The sequence below is a fragment of the Squalius cephalus genome (genome assembly GCF_949319135.1).
Source record: "Squalius cephalus genome assembly, chromosome: 18".
NCBI classification, from domain to species: Eukaryota; Metazoa; Chordata; class Actinopteri; order Cypriniformes; family Leuciscidae; genus Squalius; species Squalius cephalus.
The window spans coordinates 27,719,222-27,740,420 of NC_137139.1; the positions used below are offsets into that span (position 1 = coordinate 27,719,222).

Sequence of the window (21,199 nt, forward strand, 5' to 3'; positions counted from 1 at the left end):
TATGCGACGTTTCAGAATGTTGATACTGGAGGAGGTTAAATAATGAAACCGTGCATACTGCTAAGTGTCCAGACGTTTGTCGGCAGAAATGTTGAGGTTGTTTTCGTTCCACTTAGCTTGAAGCCTTCCCCTTTAAGAATGACTGACTCTAACTCTCTTAGCCAATGCCTGGGCACAGAAAACCTTAGAAGCCAGGCGTGAAACGTGAGCCAGTAGTTGTTTAAAGGGATTATTCTTCCCACCCACAATCCAGTCTCTTCGGGCTAGTTAGCATATCACGTGCCTGCGCTTTAATGAACTGGACACATGGATATAGTCGTGCGCATGCGCGTGCGTAAAATGTAGTTGGAAATGAGGTATCAGTCTTGGAGTAGGCGACTTTTAAAAAGCATCGGCAGCCCGTGATATGACGACTTCGCTGGTCCTGCATCCACGCTGGGCGGACACCTTGATGTACGTGTATGAAAAAAGCCCGAATGAAAATAATCAAAATAAAAGCCAAATTATGGAAGGATTGAGCGGGAATTGTCCTGCTACTCATTGCAGGGAACTGATTTCACACCCCGCGCTGGGGCGGCATTCCGGCACCATAGCGACTCACCAGGGATCCGTGTACTCGGATATATCTTCCCCAGAAACCGGGCGACAGTGTCCCGCTCCTCAGACGTCATCTAGCGCCTCTCTGAGTTACGGCTACCCCTTTGGAAACCCTTACTACGGTTGCAGATTATCTCACTCGCACAACGTGAACTTGCAGCAGAAACCATGTTCATACCATCCAGCAGAAAAATATGCCGAGACGAGCAGCGCTTTGCCCACGGAGGAGCTCTCCAGCAGGGCAAAAGAGTTTGCTTTCTACCCAAGTTTTGCCAGCTCGTACCAGGCGGTTCCAGGATATTTAGACATGTCGGTGGTTCCCAGTATTAGCGCGCATCCCGAGCCACGTCACGATGCATTGATCCCCATGGAGGGCTATCAACACTGGGCTCTGTCGAATGGCTGGGATGGGCAGGTGTACTGTTCAAAGGAGCAAACACAGTCTTCTCATCTTTGGAAATCTCCGTTTCCAGGTAGGCTATGTCTTACCACACTTGTGAAACCATTCAAAAATGAAAAAATCAAAGAACATGCATAACAGGGGTAATACGACTTCCTGTTATGATAACATAGCTATACTTTTTTTTTTTTTTTTCTCCAACTGTAAACTGAACATGCAGAGTATTCACCTTAATTAAATGTTTCGATATATATGCTTGAATAAAAGTCATCAGTTGATAAGAGATTTGAACTTAAACCTCTAAATAATGCATTACGATTGCGCACCCACAAAGTCTGCATGAAGCTGTCAAATGTGCAATTTTTGTTCTATTCATTTTTGGCACGTGACAGTTGGGAAATGCTCAATTGGCTTTCCAGAACAAGAATTTGAGCAAATCCTAAACACAAGTAAGACTGAGTTTAGAATAGCCTATATGTTTTATTTACTCCCTCTCACATAAAATAGTAGGCTACAATGTTTGAGTGACGTATCTGGTTACAGAGGATAGTCATATATTAACTCAGATATTATTGAGTCACAGGATTCTTAAGACAGGAAAGTCACGCAATTTGGAACTTGGGTATGGCAATATTGCCTACCTTTGCTCCTCCCGTATAATAATATAATAATATGATAATAAAAGGTCTTATTTGTACCACGCATATAAATCTTTGTCAGCAGTGATCGGGAGTGGTGCCCCGCAACCTGTTATTGACATTTAACGAATTCCATGGAGCAGCATTTTTTTTTTTTTTTTCTAAGAGCAGCTGGCGTTCTGTAGTCAAGTTATTGATTTTAGCTGTGGAGTAAAATTACAAAATGCCAATACTATGTAGGTAGAACTCAGTATAGGCTACTGTCGCATTATAGTGGCTATAGTGAATACTTGTCACCACCAACACGCCCCTGACCCGTTTAGCAATCCCCCCCCTCCCCCTCCCCCAGAGGTCGTCACAGTAACACACAGGTAGCATATATTTTAAAATAACCACACACAAAAAAGGATATAACAAAATAGGCTTTTTAATGCAGTACTTCATGTTGTTTTTATACATGCTGTTTTTATCATTTCCAAACCAGTTATTTACAGTTAAAGTCTGTTTTGATCCGTTAGACAGTATTACGTTTCTGAAAGAAGGGCAGTTGACATGCATCTGTCTTGTGTAAATGTTTTGTACCAGAGTAATGACAGAGAAAATCATAGAATACATCTGAATGTGTCTGTGCTTCAGCTGCCAGATGAGCCTATAATATCCTTCACCTTATTTTATCTTTACTATGCCACTGTGAGGTAGTGATTTTGGGAAATGAATGTTGCTGAGTGTCAGTGTAGTTACATTATAATAAAAATACACGTGATTTTACATAACAGTATATTGTATTGTAACTGAGGAGTAGCCTATTTGTTTGGCAAGCACCTGTCATAAACCCTCAATTTTGAAAATACTTCAAATTGAGGATGATTGGGTCTTTCCACAAACCCCATCCATCCAAATTTTACTCGAGAAAGATTTATTGTTGTCAGTTTATCAGTGTTGGTTAAAAAACTATTAACAATGCTGGAAAAAAGGCTACATAACTTACATAGCGCTAGCCTACATAACGCAGACTAATAAATATCCTTCCTACTGTAATATATATATATATATATATATATATATATATATATATATATATATATATATATATATATATATATATAGTAGTATAGTAGTATATTAGTAGCTAATATTATTTTTTTACATTATTTTTGATTCGATAAAGTAACTCACAATAGGAACATAAATGCCTATGTGTTCATTTATGACATTGGCCCCAGATAATTAAATAATTTGACGCGACAATTAAATACTTTATTAAATAGATAACTCAGTGTTTCCCCATGGTGTCAAACTGAGCAAAACTTTCACCAGTGCCACTAGTATAATAATGCTTCCATTCACTTTTTGTTTTTCAGATGTTGTTCCGTTGCAGCCGGAAGTCAGCAGTTATCGGCGAGGGCGCAAAAAGCGTGTTCCCTACACCAAGCTACAACTGAAGGAACTGGAAAAGGAGTATGCAGCAAGCAAGTTTATCACCAAAGACAAGAGACGACGCATCTCTGCGACAACCAACCTCTCAGAACGCCAAGTTACTATTTGGTTTCAGAACCGCAGAGTGAAGGAGAAAAAGTTTGTCAGTAAATCCAAGACTAATAATCACATGCATACTTGATGCATGTTTCGTACTTTTGTCTCCCGCCAGCTTATATCCTTCCGTCCAGAAAGTCTGATATTTACCTCTGTTCAGAAATCATGAATGAAGAACATCCGGGCAGCCTCAAGCCTAACCTGTCTTCTTTCACTTTATTTAATTTAAAACATGCACACAGTACCATAACCGCTCACCCTTTGGCTTTTTGGGCATATGATACAAAACTGTGAAAATAAAGAAAAAAAAACATTTCAACTTCGTCCTTTTCTATGAATGTACATATATAAATAATAAATATTTAAAATTACACAAATATCAAAGAGACACATTGTTTACGTGCATCTGAAAATGAAAGGAGACGCGACCCTTCTGCATCTCTTCATATGTCCGTCAAAGCCAACCAGCAGAAAACACTCGAGGGGCTCAACACGCACGAGAAGAGAGAAAAACAAAAAACAATCGGACACTTTGGATGAATCAAGACTTGTATAAACTCTCAAAAGGCTATAGCAAATATTGAACTGAGTCACGAATAGAAACCGTATTTCGTGGAGATGACAAAAGATTTTGCTAGAATGAGCCTACGAGACTTCAAAATCTAAATGGTTCACTGTGGGATACATTGCTTTTTAATGCCGAGGGTAAACCATGGCTGCTAATATTAACTGTACAGTTTAATGCTTCTATTATTTAATTTCGATTTTGCGTATGACAGGTCTGTAAAAAAAAAAGGAAAAAAAAGGAATGTTTCAAGATCATTTGTATGTGTCCCTATTAGCAGTGAAGGATATGACTCTGCCATGCAACTGGAATGATTGTAAGCTTTTAAAAATCATTTAGTATTAAACATTAATGCACAGCCTTTTTGTTTTTATATAGAAATGTGTATCGTAAAGCATTGGAGCTGTTCACACAACTTGTCTGTATCTCTTTTCGTGCAGTATGTGAACTGTATTGTGGTGTTCAATTCCTAAAGTAATGAATTGAGACATATTTCATAAATAAAAATGACAATGGAATTTGTTGAGTACATATTTGTTGTTAATCAATGCATTATCAATGACAACGGTGCATGGCCCATTTATGGCCGCTTCAGATGCATATCTGCCTTTCCGTCTTTCTTCATTAGTGAGAGTTTTCAAATGAGCTCTTAGATTGAATGTTTGTGTGTCAGTATAGGGTGAGGGAACAAGCGCAATGCCTGTATTTTCGTTGCGAAAATTAATTTTATTAATCAACACGAGACTCGGGCTTGCTTAAAATACGTAAGAAATATGCACAACCTTAATGTTGGTGACACGACAAGATAATAACATTGGGGAAATGTCTAGTATGATTAGTTAACTTTTGACTCTTACATTTTCTATTTTAAAAACATGAATCTCTAAAGTCAGTGCTGAATATCATTTGAATCAGAATACTCGCGCAGTGGGCTTCCACTATATGCCTTATGCATAAAGCAAACAACACACTTAGCCTACATGTAACGATTTAGACATAGTGTTTATTTACTTTATTACAGGGCTAATAATGCAATTCTTCGCTATATTATATTCAGTATTATATCATTCAATTTAAGCAAGGGTCCGTATGTCTTACTCGGACTATAATCGTACTACAGTTTTACTAATTTTGAAGAATAAAGGTGAAAGAAGGCTAATCTTCAATGAAATGTCACTATGAATATGCCACGACAACATTCAGATAAGTTTGTTCTAAACAGTTTGGTACTGGTTCATGAGGACTATCCCGTTCGGCTCTGAAGGTATGGTCGGAGGTAGGCTACAACATTCATTGATTGCTTAAAATAATTTCATTTTAAAATAACATTATTATTTTAGTAATATTACATTGATTTTTCAATAGTTGGTAAATAAAGCTGTCTGAAACACTGTAAAATGTGAACATTTAAATATTTTTTGTTATAACACGCCATTTAAATGTAATGCTGGTGGCAGTGTATAGTTAACGCATATTTAAATGCTTCAACATCCAATTTACAGTAAAAACAAAAATTGCTGCCGTAAACTTTTAAGTACAATAAACTTGGATGTTTAAGTCATTTCTTAAATTAAGTCGCAACTAAATTGACTTTAAAAATTAGTTGAATCTTGTATAACTTCAAAATTAAAATTGCTTAACTTATTTTGAGTTAAAACAATGTAAAAACATATGTTGTCATAACGTATTGATCATATACATTTTTACAGTGTTACATTTTTTATACAAATATCTGTTTTTAAAGTTAGGGTTTTTTTGTTGTTGTTTTTTACAAGGCGTCGCTAACTCACCTTTGTCAAAATTCTAAGAAATAAGGAATTCTATTAAATGTATATCAGAGTTATGTAGTAGATGTATATATGAGTTATTTAAATATAAGAAGCATTATAAGAAAAATAAGTAGCTAATTTGGTAAATAATTGCTTACGAACGCTTAGCACGTATGAAGCACACACGCTGTAACTGGTAAAACTTTCTTGTCATCAGTCAACTATCAGCATAATCAGTATATTTAGTTGAAGTTGGTTACTTTGAAAACAGATAAATATAATGTTAACCGCATGATACTTAAGCCGTGTGTTTTAACGTCACGTGATCGCGCGTTACCCTTGACCATGACTATGCAGTCGCTTTGACCTTGACATCACAGAGTCTTGTGAATAATAAACAGAGGGGCTGGACACCACTGCCCGTGGTTTGTTTTCAGGCAAACAAGGTGTTATTTCCCTGTCTAGACGGCGAGAGTTAATGACATACCATAAATACATAAAAAAGGAAAATGCTCTGATTATCCAATATCCTTGTCATTGTGAAAATGTACACTGTACGTTTTCAGTCCCCCGTCTTGTACTACTTACACCATTTTTCTCTTCCGCGATCCCTTTCCCGTGTAAGTTTTAAACCACCAGTGGTTGTATTCTCTCATCATGAGGTGTAGGTTATATTGACCACGAAGGCAGGTAGTGCATTTACGTCTGCAAAAGACAGTGCTCAGAGATGTCATCTTGTGTTATCCATAGGCGCGCCGAGGAATGATGGGTACTTCTTACCAAATATCGAGAGATGCATCCTCCGCAGGGTCACGTCAAAAGGTACGGCTAGTTTATTTATTTGTAGTGAATGTGCGCATTGCCTTGGTGTTTTAAATATGGAAATGAGAGGGTCATTTATAAATATAGAACGATATGAATTTATTTTATGGTCTTTTATTGATGCACTTGTTCTGTCAAGCTACCATTTTCTGTCTGGTTAGGCGCAAGGCCTATTCAAAATACGCAAAACTATTATGAGGAATTGGGGGGGGGGGGGTTACTTTTTCGAAATATATATTTTCTTCCTACTCACGTGAGCGTCACAGCACGCTTTACAATTTTGTTTTCTTTAATTTATTGCCGAATGTAATTATTTCATCATTTATGCTCTCAGCAAAAAAAAAGAAGGAAAATTAATTTATTAAATTGTTGGATTTCTAAAGTTAGAATACAAATTATTAACTCGATCAAACAACTGTAGCCTATTTCTCATAATTAGTTGCAGGCTAGTTCAAACCTGTTGGTTTTGGGCTCTATTTCTTGCTATTAAAAAATTATAGAAAAAGTTGTATTTTTTGACTAGAATTACAATAACACTTGCAGGTTTTGCATAGGACAAAAGGTGTTATTCTAATATAGAAATCGGATCATTTGATTATTTATGTTATGGATCTATCTAGAATTATTGCTCTTACTCTCACCATTGCATTGGTTTATTAATTGTAAACTCAACAATAAACGATGTTGCACTTATATGCCCATTGTCTTATATTACTGTTCAAATTTATTTAAACACACATAAATATAACACATATTTATACATATTTTTTAAATGCATACATACCCATTTTTAAAGCAGGCACTCACACCGAATTTGAGAAAAATAAATATATAAATAAACTCTTTTCACAACTACATGGTTTCAAGGGATATGTTACTCAAATTATAAATGTTCCGTGCAAAAGGCCTGTTCAGCAAAACATATGGGCTCACGTAGGGTTTTCTTTTATTCGCCGGTTCTAAACTGAGCAGCTGGAATGTGAAGAGAGAGAGAGATCAGTTGGTTGAGCAGAAAGGGGGCTGATAACCTCTGGTGGCGTATGGTGGAAATATCAGGAAGTGAGCAGTGTAGACTCAACACGAAGACACATGCTTTGCATAGGTCTTTACATTAAAGTCTGGCACACGTACTCTTACTGAGTATGTGTGTTTAGTTTAAGAAGAAGGTAGCTAACAAACTAGTAATAGGCCTATGTAGGCTATATTTGTAGTGCATATTTGATGAATTTGCTATAGTGTTTACGAAAAGGCCTGCTACGCATACCGGACACACATTGAATTGTATGATTATGGGTTGTGTTGATTAAACCTTTACATTTATGCATTTAGCTGATGTTTTTATCCGAAGCGCCTTACACGAGAGGAACAAAAGCAATTCTTCAAAGATCCAACAATGTTTCTAATACACAACGCCAGGTTTATTTGAAAACTGTAGATTAGGAAGCAAGTTAGTGTCTTGCTTGGTTAGTGCGGCTGATTTAATTCCCACATGTATATGATATATATATGTATTATTTTATATATGCTGTATATTATATGATATGTATAATATTTAAGATGCATTGCATCTCTTCAATGTGAACCAGATTTGCATCTGTCATGTTTTTTTTTTCTATTTGTATTTTATAAACTTAGAATATTATCAGCTGCACAGTCCATGAAAGTAAAATAATAAATAAATATAGAATAAAAAATGAAATATATATATATATATACATATATAAACAGAAACCTGAAAGGTCAGGTTTGCGATTTTTAAACGCCGTAAAGTGTTGCAACGAACATCCTGATTTCTGTTTAATCACTTTAGCTACTATTGTCTTGTTTAAGCTCAATTTATAATTACTTAATTTAATCAACAATTCTACCTGTTATTTAAAAAAAAAAGATACATGCAATAGTGCAAACGCTTTAGTTAAATTTGTGTGATCATCATACACACTTTTTATGGAAGTTGCGTCTTTAATTCTCTACGTTGTCTTGTAAAGCTGTGTTTTTATTGTCTTGGTCAATATTTTAATTTACTATTGTAGTTAGCGTTATTAATAGTATTGGATTTTTAAAGTCTATTAGGATACCGAATTATATCATCAAACATTCATCCTTTCTCCAAATTGAGTTAAAGTATTTAAGAACAAGTATTTAAGAACAGGGATTTTGCATTTAATTCACATTTTAATGTATACGTTTTTGTTTCCTCAAGAAATTGGCCTCGGAGGACATTTACTGCAAGGCTTTCACTAAGCCAACCTGTCTTCCAAAATCAAAGACAATAAAAAGCCCTTTGTTTACGCTATGGCCCTGTCTGGACGGGAAAGAGATTCCAAGACAGCAATCTCACAGCGGCGCAGACAGTGCACTAGACACTGACCTTGAACTAACAACTATTTTAGCCATTTTCCAGAGATTTTGGGAGATATCAACTTTGGCCATCCTTCTGGTAAGAAAATATAATCTTTTAACTGTGACGTCTAAGCGATATTATTTGAGACAGTAGGTTGAGGCGAATATTTATTTATTTATTTTTATGTTTTTTTTTTTTTTTTTTTTTTTTTTTTTTTTTTTTTTGACTACATTAAGTTGTTGAAATGTCATTCATTCCCAGTGTGAGAAGTTACTCTTTGAACAATTTGTTGTACTCTGTTTTATTCTTGGGTGGATATAATGCAACATTTTTTACAAAAAACTGAATAGAAGTAACTAAGAAAATGGCACGACTGAATAGCATGAGTGTTTTCTCTGTAGTGAATAGTAAAGTGACTAAATGTCTCTATAGCTTCATATTTTGTGATTAAATTTATAGAAACAAAAAAGTCCTGACATTTTAGAAAATTTCTTATAGCATTTAAAATGTGTCTGCATGTGGTGTATACATAGCATGTTAATTATACATGAATCTGGAATGGAGTATAGTCTAGCCGTAAAACATGCACACGTGTATCTCAAATTTGGATGTAATAATCCTTGGGCAATTTAGAGGACAACGTTTGTAGTCGTTTGGTTGTTTTGGATCTCTGTTATATTTGTAATGAGCTGAACACCGGATTTCCTTATAGCCTGCATTTATAGTCTAGATACTCATCGCCATCAATGAAGTTGTTTGTGGTTATTTTGTCTTTGTCGCTTTATTTGAAAGTAGACTAAATAAAAATAAACGAATAAATACACAAGTTGCACTAATCATAATTACAAACACGCCCACACACAGATGACACAAGCTTTAGATTGACAGCAGACGCAAAGTTACCGTTTCTCAAAGACTCGTGCAATAAACTAGGAAAATACAAATGATTTAAAATGAATGAAGGCAAATATAATTTGCTCCTTCATAAATATATATCAGCATGAGCATGTTCGCATGAGGCTAAGCAAACGCGCAAACAAATTTTTTTAAAAAAAATGTTATGACGGTATATATCAATCCGAATATTAAAAAAATATTTATTACATAGTTTTTAAATATTGTAAATATGACAGCTGTATCCACATCTGACAACCTTTAACTTGGTTATTTGCATTCCACTTCCAAAGCAGAGATAAAAAGGGATATAATTCAAAACATTTCAAAAACATGTTTTGACACTAAATACATTTAGGCTGAAAATCCCAGTGTATTTATTTATAATTATTAACTTGGAAAATAAAATACAATAACAAACAAAAGGCTTGAAAGATTGGACAAACACTGAATTTGCACTTATATCAACTTTGCGTTACCTAAACACCAATGTGAGACAGAGGGTTTAATGCGTACTGTTATTATTGTCTTTTTGTCATCTTAATCTTTATTTTCGCTTCATTATGTTCTCAAATAATACACATGACAATGACACGGCGTTGCATTTGATATGAGGAAAATTTGCTTGTATTTTATATATTTACAATCAAAAATCAATTAATGTGATCCAGTGTGGTGTATTTGGAGCGGCAGAATCATTTTAATGCCCTCTGCCAGCTTGTAAAATTCAAATAAAAGAATTGCGAGATGTGTAACAACTCTGCATGAGTTTGACTGCGAGTATTTATAGGATGTATCTGTTAAAGTTGTTCATGTGAGGTGTACTAGAGCATATTATCTCAATAGGCTACGGTCTTTTAAAAAAATCTTATAGAATATCATCTTCTTTTACGGAGCCAATGGTTTCAACCTGCTGACCCCGCTACAGTAAATATGAGTGGAGTTCAGCACTGAGCATCAGTATTTCTTTAAAACAAGCCTGTAAAAGATGAACATCACATCTTTATATTCAACCGTAATTTGTTTGAAAACAATGGCGAAAATCACCCTCTGCTTTAAGGGGGAAAGGAGCTTTTTCTTTGTGGGGAAAAGGTGTTTTATTTATTTATTTTATTTATTTATTCCATGTAATAAAGATTAAACGAGGCTAGGGACACTTCTATATATTTCTAAACAGGAAAGTGAAAGATGATCAGTTAAGAACCTTTGAGCTAGGGGAAAAGAAAAACAAGATTTTACATTTTTAATAAGATATTTTATAGTATTTTAAAAAAGCATATAAAACCCGTTATACAGAAGTTAATGTTTTGTTTTGTCTGAAATGGACCAAGTGGGTGGTACCTTCTAGTGTTCGAGTAAGCTCCGGCACGTGACGTGGAGATGACCAATCAGGTGCACCTCCAGGTTTAACTACGTTAAATGTCAGATTGCAATAAACTAGAAGCTGTTGGTCTGGCCCGCGGAAATGGGCGAGCATAATCTTCTTAATCCTGGGTTTGTGGGACCTTTGGTAAACATCCACACTGGAGACAGGTTTTACTTCCCGAATTTTAGAGCCTCAGGGGGACAGCTGGCGGGGCTACCGTCTCTCTCGTACCCTAGAAGGGACAATGTTTGCTCTCTCCCGTGGAATCCATCGGAGTCGTGCAATGGATATCCTCAGTCTTACTTTAGCAGTCCCGTATCCATTAACCCCTCTTTTAATCGATCTTGTGAAATAACCCGACTGGAGGAAAGCAAATGTTATTATGGCAATTCCAGCAACACCAGAGAGCCGTGTTCAGAGAGCAACAATCTCAAACGAGAGGAGCGAGCGAGAGATACATCAGTATCGTCTGATCACGGGATGCACAATGGGATGGGCAACAGTGGCACCTTCTCAAAGTATGATTATGGCACCGAACATCTGACCCAAGACCCGCCATCCTGTCAGTCGTTGGAGTCCGACTCCAGTTCTTCAGTGCTAAACGAAGGAGGAAAGACTTCAGCAGGCGATCCACAAACCCTGATATCGCAAGGAAACCACGCAAGCAATATCGCCAGTGGAGGAGGTTTGTCCCTCGCTTTTAATCACAACTGAAAAAGGCAACAGAAGCACATAGTACAAATGTTTTGCTCCAGCTTTTTATTTATTTCTTTATTTTGCATGACGGTTTATTTAGGCATTCACTGGCAACTGTTATGATTTTCCTACATGGATCTTGCGTGGTTGTTCAAGGCCACTAGGGGTTGCCCTAAAATGCTCCACGTTCACCAGTTTAAGCGCTCAGTCATTTATACAACCAGTAAACACAACATCATAAAATTCAACAATCCCGTTGCCAATGTTTGGCGCTGTTTAAAAAGCATAGTTATTGTCATAGATATATGTAGGTTTTGCTAAAGCTTTCACGTTATGTTAGTAAGAAGAACAGATTTGTACAATGGCAATTGCTCTGTTTGTTTTAATGACTCGTAAACTGAATTAATATCAGTTGCCGTGCATTTAATATGCCTTGAAACCGCTAAATAAGTAGGGTTCTCGCAAAAAGCACAATTACCGCGTTAATGTACATTTAACTAGAACAGTAAAACGTTCTAAGACATTCTTTTTGTGTAAACAGATAAATTCGTCATATCGACAGCTTGCATCACACTTCAGATTGTCATTGAATCATGCCTCATTGTCATATTAACAGCCTCACAAAATAAAATGCACCAGAAATTTGTATTTTACGTGGCTTGATGTTTTTGATGTGCTGGCCTAAGATGTTTTGAAGCTCTCTCATCAACCCGTGCTATGCCCCTCTAGGTGCCCCGTGGTACCCGATGCACACCCGGACCCGCAAGAAGCGAAAGCCCTATTCCAAACTGCAGCTGGCCGAGCTTGAAGGAGAGTTCATGCTGAACGAGTTCATCACCCGGCAGCGACGCAGGGAGCTGTCTGACAGGCTCAATCTCAGCGACCAACAGGTTAAAATTTGGTTCCAAAATCGGCGGATGAAGAAAAAGAGACTGTTACTAAGGGAGCAGGCGCTGTCCTTCTTCTAAGGAGGCACACAATATACATTGCTCAATGCTAGTCCAACAGCAGTATTTAGTCAATGGGAATCTGCCATTGGCCCATTTTACTCTGAAAGTCTTGCCCTATGACGCATTTATGGGTACGCGACCAAACGATAGCTCCAAAAGTCTGCTTATACTATGTGGTATAGTGTTTATTTAAGAGGGTCTGTGCCCAGCAATTGTGGGCATGTACATGGTAACGTTTTAGTCTAAGTTTTGAAAGTAAAAAGCTAAGTCATCTCTCACTTTAGTTACTTTGAGTAATTAACTGCTAGTTAGAAATTCAGACAAATATAAGCTGTGAGATAGAATTTTGGACAGTAAAATGTTTTCTTATCAGTCTTAATGATATTGAAACGATCGCTAAATATTTATTGTCGGAGTGTTAAAAGATCTTTTAAAATGATAACACACTCGTGCCATGATCAGTGTTCTAAGCTTAAAAAAATGACTGAAACTCCATATGTTGTCTCAACGAGAATCCTTGACTGTTCGTAATCTCCCAACTATGTTTTTTTATTTTGCCAGTTTTCGCTAAGAAAGAGCCTTTCAAACCCCTCAACAATAAGACGCGTTAAGCCATCAACGTCTTATCTCCGTTCCGCAGTCATCGCCACGTGTTCTATGGCACGTTCACGGTCACGGGCACAAAGTTAGTGACCCAACTCATATCTTGGGCCCTTGAGAACCAAACTGCAATTACAGAACAGCTTTTATGAATAGACTTTGATCTAGCCTGTGAAATGTCATTCTGACAAATGTGAGCAGATTACCTACTTCAACAACTAGATATTGGCCAAAGTGTAAATTAGTAGGCCTGCAGCTAAGCCGCATAAACGCGACTTCCTGCTAATAAAATATGTATTCTTGATATACCTAGTGAAAAACGTTAAACTCGTCTCCATTATATTCGCATTATACCAGCATAAATTTCCCATTAACGATAGCTCGTCCCTTGATCTGCCTTATTTGGACATATTCGCTTAGGTCTACTTAATTAATTCACAACAACAATGCTTCTGGGAGAGAAATGCATGGTTAAGTAATATTAAGACGTGCAATGGTAAATTAAAACAAAAAAGATTCATCAATTTATAACTGTAATGAAACTAGCAATCATACAGAACAGAAGAGATCAGATTTATATCCCAATATTCACGAGCCCGCTTTGCTAATTAGCGGGAACCATTGTGTTATTAGAAACATTATTTACTCAGATCATGGATTATATGCCAGTGAAATAGTTCATATTTGCTGCATGATGATAATGACTGTAGTTAGAAGGTAAAAAAAGCAAATGTTTCCGGCTATTTTTTTGTCAAAAGGCGCATGTATTATTTTAAAACACCTTAAACTGAAAATAACGTTTTAAAATGGACACGTAACTGGTTAAAAGTTTGTATAATCTAAAGTAGTTTATTCGTTTGTAAGTATTATTATTATTAAGTATTATATTATTATTATTATTATTATTTAGTATTATTATTATTATTATTATATTATAAAGGAATTTGTCAGAAGTCGGTGCTACGTTTTGTTTTCTTTTGTTGTTGTTATTGATTGGCGACTGTCATTGGCGACTGTCATTTGCTTTAAACCCTATTTTTGTGAATCTATAGAAAATACAATTATATGAATGACATCAACAACTATATAAAAAATATCGTCACATTTCCCCCTCTTTGAAATGTTTTGTGAAATTGTCTCCGATGTATAATTTTTCTGTGTTGTTCTGTGTAATTTTGTGAATGCTCCACTGTCGCATTCCTTTGTACCTTGCGATTAAAATGTCTTGTAAATAATGTTCATGAATGTATCCATATATGTGTAACCTACAGTTTCTGATTAATAAAGTCTTTAAACTTCATTTTATTTACTTATTTCGTGATGTGGAAGGCCTATGAGTGTTATATGAATCTGATAAATGTGTTACCTTTTTTCTAATAGAAGGAAAGCCGACTTAAGGCGCTCAAACGACCGTTTTCAGAAACATTTCATCGCATTATCCTTATTTTGACAATATTGGCTCTTAATTATTTCAGTAGCTATAAGGTTAAGACATAAAAAAAAGCTTTTGTGGTTTCTAACACTCAGGAGAAAACTAAAAATGCAATCTGAATGTTTGCCAACATGGCCACATGTGCAACAATATTGATATGGTTTATCAAGTGGTTGCAAATGGTAAAGACATCCACCTAGAGGATAAATGGATCAGACGCCGAAACAGGGCCCCGTGAGGACTAACTGCTGGACATGCAATAGTTTGCTTGCCTATTTTGGAACTCTGGATGGTTAAAGACGTTTTGGACCGTGTTTTGGCGTTTTATTTCATTGCTCATTACTGAAATATCTAGTGTGAGAAGATTGCGCTTTCTTTTTGATTGTTAGGATTTTGATAGGCGATTATAATCATAGCCTACTTTTAATTGCTCACGAAAAGGAATTAGAACTTCTTGTACTGAATTTTAGGATCAACTTGTAATGTTTACCTTGTTCAACCAAACGTGTAACATGAAATTGTTGTAACTTTTTTTTTTTTTTTTTTTTTTTTTTTTTTAAACTACATTTTATGAATGGAGAATCACTGATGATTCTCTAGGATGCAAATAAACTGGATCTTAGGGATGGCTAGTGTCAAGTCTATTGGCTTCCTTTAAAGCAAATGCGCTGTAATCGTAACAATAGCATTTTATGTGCTTGCGGCGCTTTTGACTTTGAGACTGGCCAAATCTGTTTATGACGACTCGTCTCCCCGGCTCAGAGGTCATTGAGCACCTCGGTGCCCTTCACACAAAACTTGTGTAGTCATGTGGTTCACTAAGTGCTCTGCTCCTATCACAGACGAGTAGAGACGGGCGAAGTCGATTCTGGCGTCGCTTGCACTGCACACAAGATTGTGAGAGTGTATGTCTGTGAAAGGGAGACTTGCGTGTAAATGAGAGAGAGAGGCAGAAATATTTCTTGACAATGGGTAGTTTTATAAACGCTCTCCTTAAACGTGTATATGCCCGTCATGACGTGCTAGTAACTTTAGTATTTAGCTTATGCAGCGGTTTGGTTACTTCTATATTTAAGCAGTGCCAACATTTGCTTGGTAGCGTTGAATAGGCCTATATTTGAAATTACAACTGACACCGCACTGGAAAAAAGACCTTCTTTCACGCTTATTTCATCTGATTAAAAAAAGGTCATCTTAAAAAAAGTTATTGGCAAACCGAATGTGCCGAATACGAATAAATTTAATGCAAATTGTAGTGTAGTTTGTTCTAATTTGTAATTTATCAGGCTTAAAATTACTTTAATACTTTAATACTATTATTTTAATAATGTTCTTTGTTTGAATTGTCTTTGTAAATTTCTTATAAACATTCTCTACATAACATTTTTAATTGGGCCTTATCTTCTGTTTTGCAACGATACATATTGGGCAGTAATGACGGGGGTGAATGGTTCCTTATTATATTATTTTATTCGTCTACATGTACTGCCATGATTTTTGTTATTATTAACTTCAAAACAAAAAAAATGACAATTAAAACTTCATTATTTTCTTATTTATTTACTTTATTAACTTGTACCTTTGTATAATTTTTACTAGCAGCAACATCAACTTTCAATCCAGTTGTAGGTCTATCTAATATTTAGTATACAAATAGCCTATAAAGTCCTTCTTGCTTTTGGATTATAAAGCATTTCATGTATTTAACATATCAACAAGTCTTTAAATGCAGTTTGCCTAAGCCATGGGACATTTTTCTGTTGCTAAAAAGCTTCGGCATCACGACGTCAAAAATAAAAATATATAATATAAAAATAACTACAGCATGCATACTTATTGCATGAATGTTTCTTTTATTTTTGTATTTATATACTAAATATATCATTGCTTTGACTAGCTTTGACTAGAACGCATTCCCTTGCAGTTATTTTTAAGTGATTAGAAAATATTATATGGGGAATATTATGCAGCGTAATGGCACAACTCTATAGAGAAACTATACATATCGTCACATGCTTGTCGTATATGCAGAGCAGCGCGAAACTAATGAATGCGTTTTGAATACGTTCATTAATACTAAAGACAAATGCTAATGTGTGATCTGCAATACATTGAGCAAATAAAAAAGGGGAAAATGTTTTGCAATGAGAGAGAAAAACCGCACACAAGCAACGCAAATATTGTTGAATGAAAGTTGTTATAACTATTCAGTTTTGAAGAAAATAACCTCTTTTTGCAAACTATTGTTTTGACTGTTTATAGAATGTTGGGGCCTTCTTTCCGATCCCACCCCTCGCGTTAGCCCTGTCTTAGTGGGCGGGAGCAACTTACAAATTGAAGGTCAAGTTAGTGTGTCCCATATATAGGAACCAAGTATCCAATACCATTGGTGTACACAATTCAATCATTAATATGAAGTTACCAGATATTTACAATATCTGGAATACACCAGATATTTAATCGAATCAACCAATTCATTTTTATATAATGCGTTGAGTAGCCTATGCATAAACATTTCAACTCATTTCAGCAATGCAAACAATTCATATTACAAATTTATTTAACACAACCACCCTTCTTAAGAGATTATCTGCTCAAAGCCTAAGATGTATTTGAACTAAATTAAAATTATTTGGTGGACGGGGCGAACATAAACATTTCCGATGTTCGTTGCGACAAACCGTTGTTCTTGCTAATCTTGGATCCAACTTCAAAACGATCTTAGACGAATATCTGGATATTAATTGTGTAAGTGAATCCGCTTTGTGGAGTAGCCTAAGGTCCTGGAAATATTTACTGTGTTTTTACCAATGCATCAGAGTAATATGTAATGGTTTTAATAAGGCCATATCTTATATCTATATACAAAAAAAAAAAAAAAAAAAAGGAGAGTGAAGGTAGGTTACTGGCCTTTTGTTATGTAAAAACGCTATGTTGCTTATAAACAAAGTCGTGCCGTAGACATGCGGTGTCATATTAGTAGTTTTGTTGTGAGTCATACCTTTATCTTTTCATCAACAAGCCATGTGTCGGAAATCTGGTTTCCGCAATAAATGCCATTCCGTTTACTGTCATCGAATCATTTTGATTAACAAATATGAAGTAAACATCTTGGTAGAATATGTAAGCAGTGTAACTGAAGTGGCATTTACATTTCAGTGCAGTTTACAAAAAAATGTTATGGGACACAACGCAAATAATGACAATTATTATCAGTGGAGTAATAAGGTTCTGACATGAAGAACATTCGATGTATATTTAGCGAGGCTTTCGCATTATCCACCCGTGATATTTAACAATAGCATATTTTATAAATATAAATATAGATTACAAGAAAGGTTTTAGTGGGTATTCTTTAATTGGATATACACATTTTGTGACTTCGTAAACCCATATTGATGTTTTTAAAATACTGTTATTGAAAACAAGATCAATTGTCTTTTTTTCTTTTATAATAGTAGAAGAAATTATCATCTCACTTTAGTCGCTTTTCGAGGCATAACATTAGGATTTTTATAGCCTATTATTCGGAACAAAAAGCAATAGTCCTGTATCAGTCCAGTTTAGGAATTTACTTTTCGGGTGTGAAAACATGAAAATAATTGCATACAGAAATAATATTTTGTGTATCAGTATATAAGAACAACGTTCTATTAATATATATATTTTAAAAAAAACTAGTCTTCTTATGCGACAAAGACAGTAGCAATGGTTTGATTTTTTTATAATATATAGGCCTATATTTTTTTATATATATATATATAAAAATCGCTATAGCGTATTTCAAAACGACAAGTTTCCTCTTTTTGCACCCCGTAGATTTTCATGAAAATGTACACAATTAGCCATCTCTCTTGCAACTAAATGTATTGTTTTAATCACATGTACACCCACTAACAAAATATTTAATATCACTCAATATAACAAAGATTACTTCGATTCATGCTCTGACTTTACCGTTTGAGCAACAAGCTTCTAGGATTTCTATGAATGTGATGTTCATTTGACACAATTGGGCACTGCATGGTTGCCTGTAGCTCAGGCTATGCACTCACGGAGACCTCTGTAAAAAGAAGGGCCATTTTTGTTGTCGCTTGAATCTGTTCACAGCTCATACGAGCGAGTTTAACAGCCCGACTTACATCCAATTAAATTTATCTAGGCCATGAGGGGACAGTAATGCTATTACACAGTTTCCCTTTTTAGCCCTGCTGAGGTTTTAGCCCTAGAGGTAAACTGAAGGGCCCTTGAGTGTTGCCTGCAACTGTTGTTTGGTCTCATTGTTGACATATCACGACTTCTGAATAGGTTTCATTTTCTGTCGATGTTCGATCGGCATGAGGCAAAAAGTATTTTTGTGTTGACGTACGGAAGAAAAGTCGAAGAATTTGACCGCCGAGGCAGGGCAAACACTGAGATTGACCGTGCGGGCCATTTCTCCGGATCTCTTTTCTGAGGCATTAGCCGCGCCGTTTTAGTCCGAGTAACATTAATACGTGACTGTAATTTTAACTCTATAATTGTAGACCTTAGCTGCAACGGATTTAAAAAAATTCCATTGACAATGTCTTAAAGCTCACTGTAAATGTCAAACATTTACAAGACCTCTGTCTCTCTAGACTTTAAACGCCTTTCTAGCTTTTTTCCCAGCTGAACTTGCCCCTTCAATTCAACTGCTACATCACAATATCAACAATTGTCCAAATCTCCAGCAGGGGCAGAGCATTTGTGGGGATATAGTGCTTGTTTAGAGAAAGAAAAGGGCGCACCTTTGTTGAATTTCAGGGTCCTACAGCCAGTAGTATAGTGTTGAAGCTGTACGATTACATCGAATTAGTTGACATGCATGTGAAACCTGTCTCCTGTAGAACAACTATTGCAAAATCAGGTACAAAACATGTCAGATGCGGTAGTTGTTGTGCACTGCGTGAAAACAAGACTTTGTTGTGAAACGAGTAAGACACACAATGTGGGAACATGTTAAGTTTGTCTGTAGTTATCTCGCAAAATCTTTCTTGCATTAACAAGTTTATGCTGAATAGAATGACTACAAAAAATCGATATTGTTCCTGATCATTAACAGTTTTACGATAGAGTTTTGTCTCAAATTGGTGACACGGCTATTTTTTTTAGCTTGTTCAAAATAACTTTTATAGACCTGATTGACTGAAACCTGAATAGTACAGCTTTCGTCAATCATTGTATTGCATATCTTACTAGTTAGATATTTTATTCTTTGAGCTTTTTTAATTGTTTACCTTGTGTTTGTTTTCTTTAGAACAAAGCATTTCTTGCTTTTCCGCCGTTCGGCCTTTTATGGCGGCTGCAGTGAGAATTTTAGTGGTCAAATTCAAGTGCTGGGTCTGGGCAGCTGTCTGCTTTCTTTGTACTTGTTTGAAGGCATATTGCACACCAACCTTTTGTCAATTTTGAGAGGGCTCCGTTCAGAGAGGACTCATAAAGAACTCATTGCCACATAGCCTAACTCTTACACAAATACGCAAGTAATCTAGCAAAATTCTGTTTACAAAAACGTTTTAGTTGCGATGTGCAGTGTAACTGATATGAATATTTTTACAACAATCGATCATAGTTTGTTAATATGGACACTCTGAAAAGCTGCTTTGAATAAATAATAGACCTATAAAAATAATCTGTCTGAAGATAAACTATTAAAAACAATTGGTATCATAAACAATGGTAAATGTTATTAGTTTATATGTGCTGCTCTGTGAAATGCTTCCATGACCGGTCAGTAAATCTGTATATTGCATATCTGTACACGAACTAACAGTTAATTTAAAAATAAAATATTTTAAAACGAGTGCTACATACTGAACTTTTTTGTATTATTATAGTTTATTTCACGAATTAGTTTGTGATACAACTACTGAAACTACTGAAATAATTTTCAGAAGATTAGCATGGTCTGCAGTGTTAACAGAATGTGTTAGTAGGCTATAGAGTATAGATCTTTCACTATTAAAAATGAGTTTTAAATGAAAAGCAATATTTTTCTTTAAAATTAGTATTTATCCGAATTCTGCAACAAAAATAAAACATTTAGCATTGTTTTATTAGACGCTGGAGGGCACATATTGAAACTGGATAGTATGTTTTGCCTTAAACAGATGCCTCTCATAAAATGGTCTCAGAGATTTAAAATATCCATGGGATCATTTGACGTGCTTTGCACATATTAAATGCCAAAACGTGTAGTGCTGGGTGTAAGGAAGGTCGAACACAATAGTATGTTACACATAATTTTATTTTATTTTTTCCTTTGATAAAAGACAGTGTTTTACATTCACGATAGAGTCATCCTTTATGACAAGTGGCATCATTCATAGCTTTTATTTTTAGTGTCGTTGATTAAAACCAAGAGAAAAGTTTCCCCCGGTTTAAAATTAAACCACATCTAAAAACAAACATAGCCTAAAGCATCAGCATTAACTTTGTGTTTATACAAGCAATAACTGAAATCTCCGGGTGGATGTATCGTTTTCTGCATATATTCCCAATGTTTTCATCTAAGGAAAAAAGACAAACTCACAAATGTTCTATGACTATATTCAAGAATTGGGTGGAGCTGA

The 21,199-nt window shown here is 35.5% G+C and overlaps 2 protein-coding genes across 2 annotated transcripts; both read left to right on the plus strand.

The window, feature by feature from the left end:
- Positions 1-261: 261 nt before the first annotated feature.
- On the plus strand, positions 262-4,212 carry hoxc13a (homeobox C13a). The gene is made up of 2 exons (XM_079848415.1): positions 262-1,070; positions 2,997-4,212. Exons 1-2 carry the CDS (start codon positions 407-409, stop codon positions 3,251-3,253), a joined length of 921 nt encoding a protein of 306 aa, XP_079704541.1. The 5' UTR covers positions 262-406; the 3' UTR covers positions 3,254-4,212.
- Positions 4,213-10,860: 6,648 nt separating this feature from the next.
- Positions 10,861-14,435, plus strand: hoxc12a (homeobox C12a). The gene is made up of 2 exons (XM_079848739.1): positions 10,861-11,613; positions 12,354-14,435. The coding sequence occupies exons 1-2, from the start codon at positions 11,028-11,030 to the stop codon at positions 12,590-12,592; spliced, it is 825 nt and encodes a 274-aa protein (XP_079704865.1). The 5' UTR covers positions 10,861-11,027; the 3' UTR covers positions 12,593-14,435.
- The last annotated feature ends 6,764 nt before the right edge of the window (positions 14,436-21,199 follow it).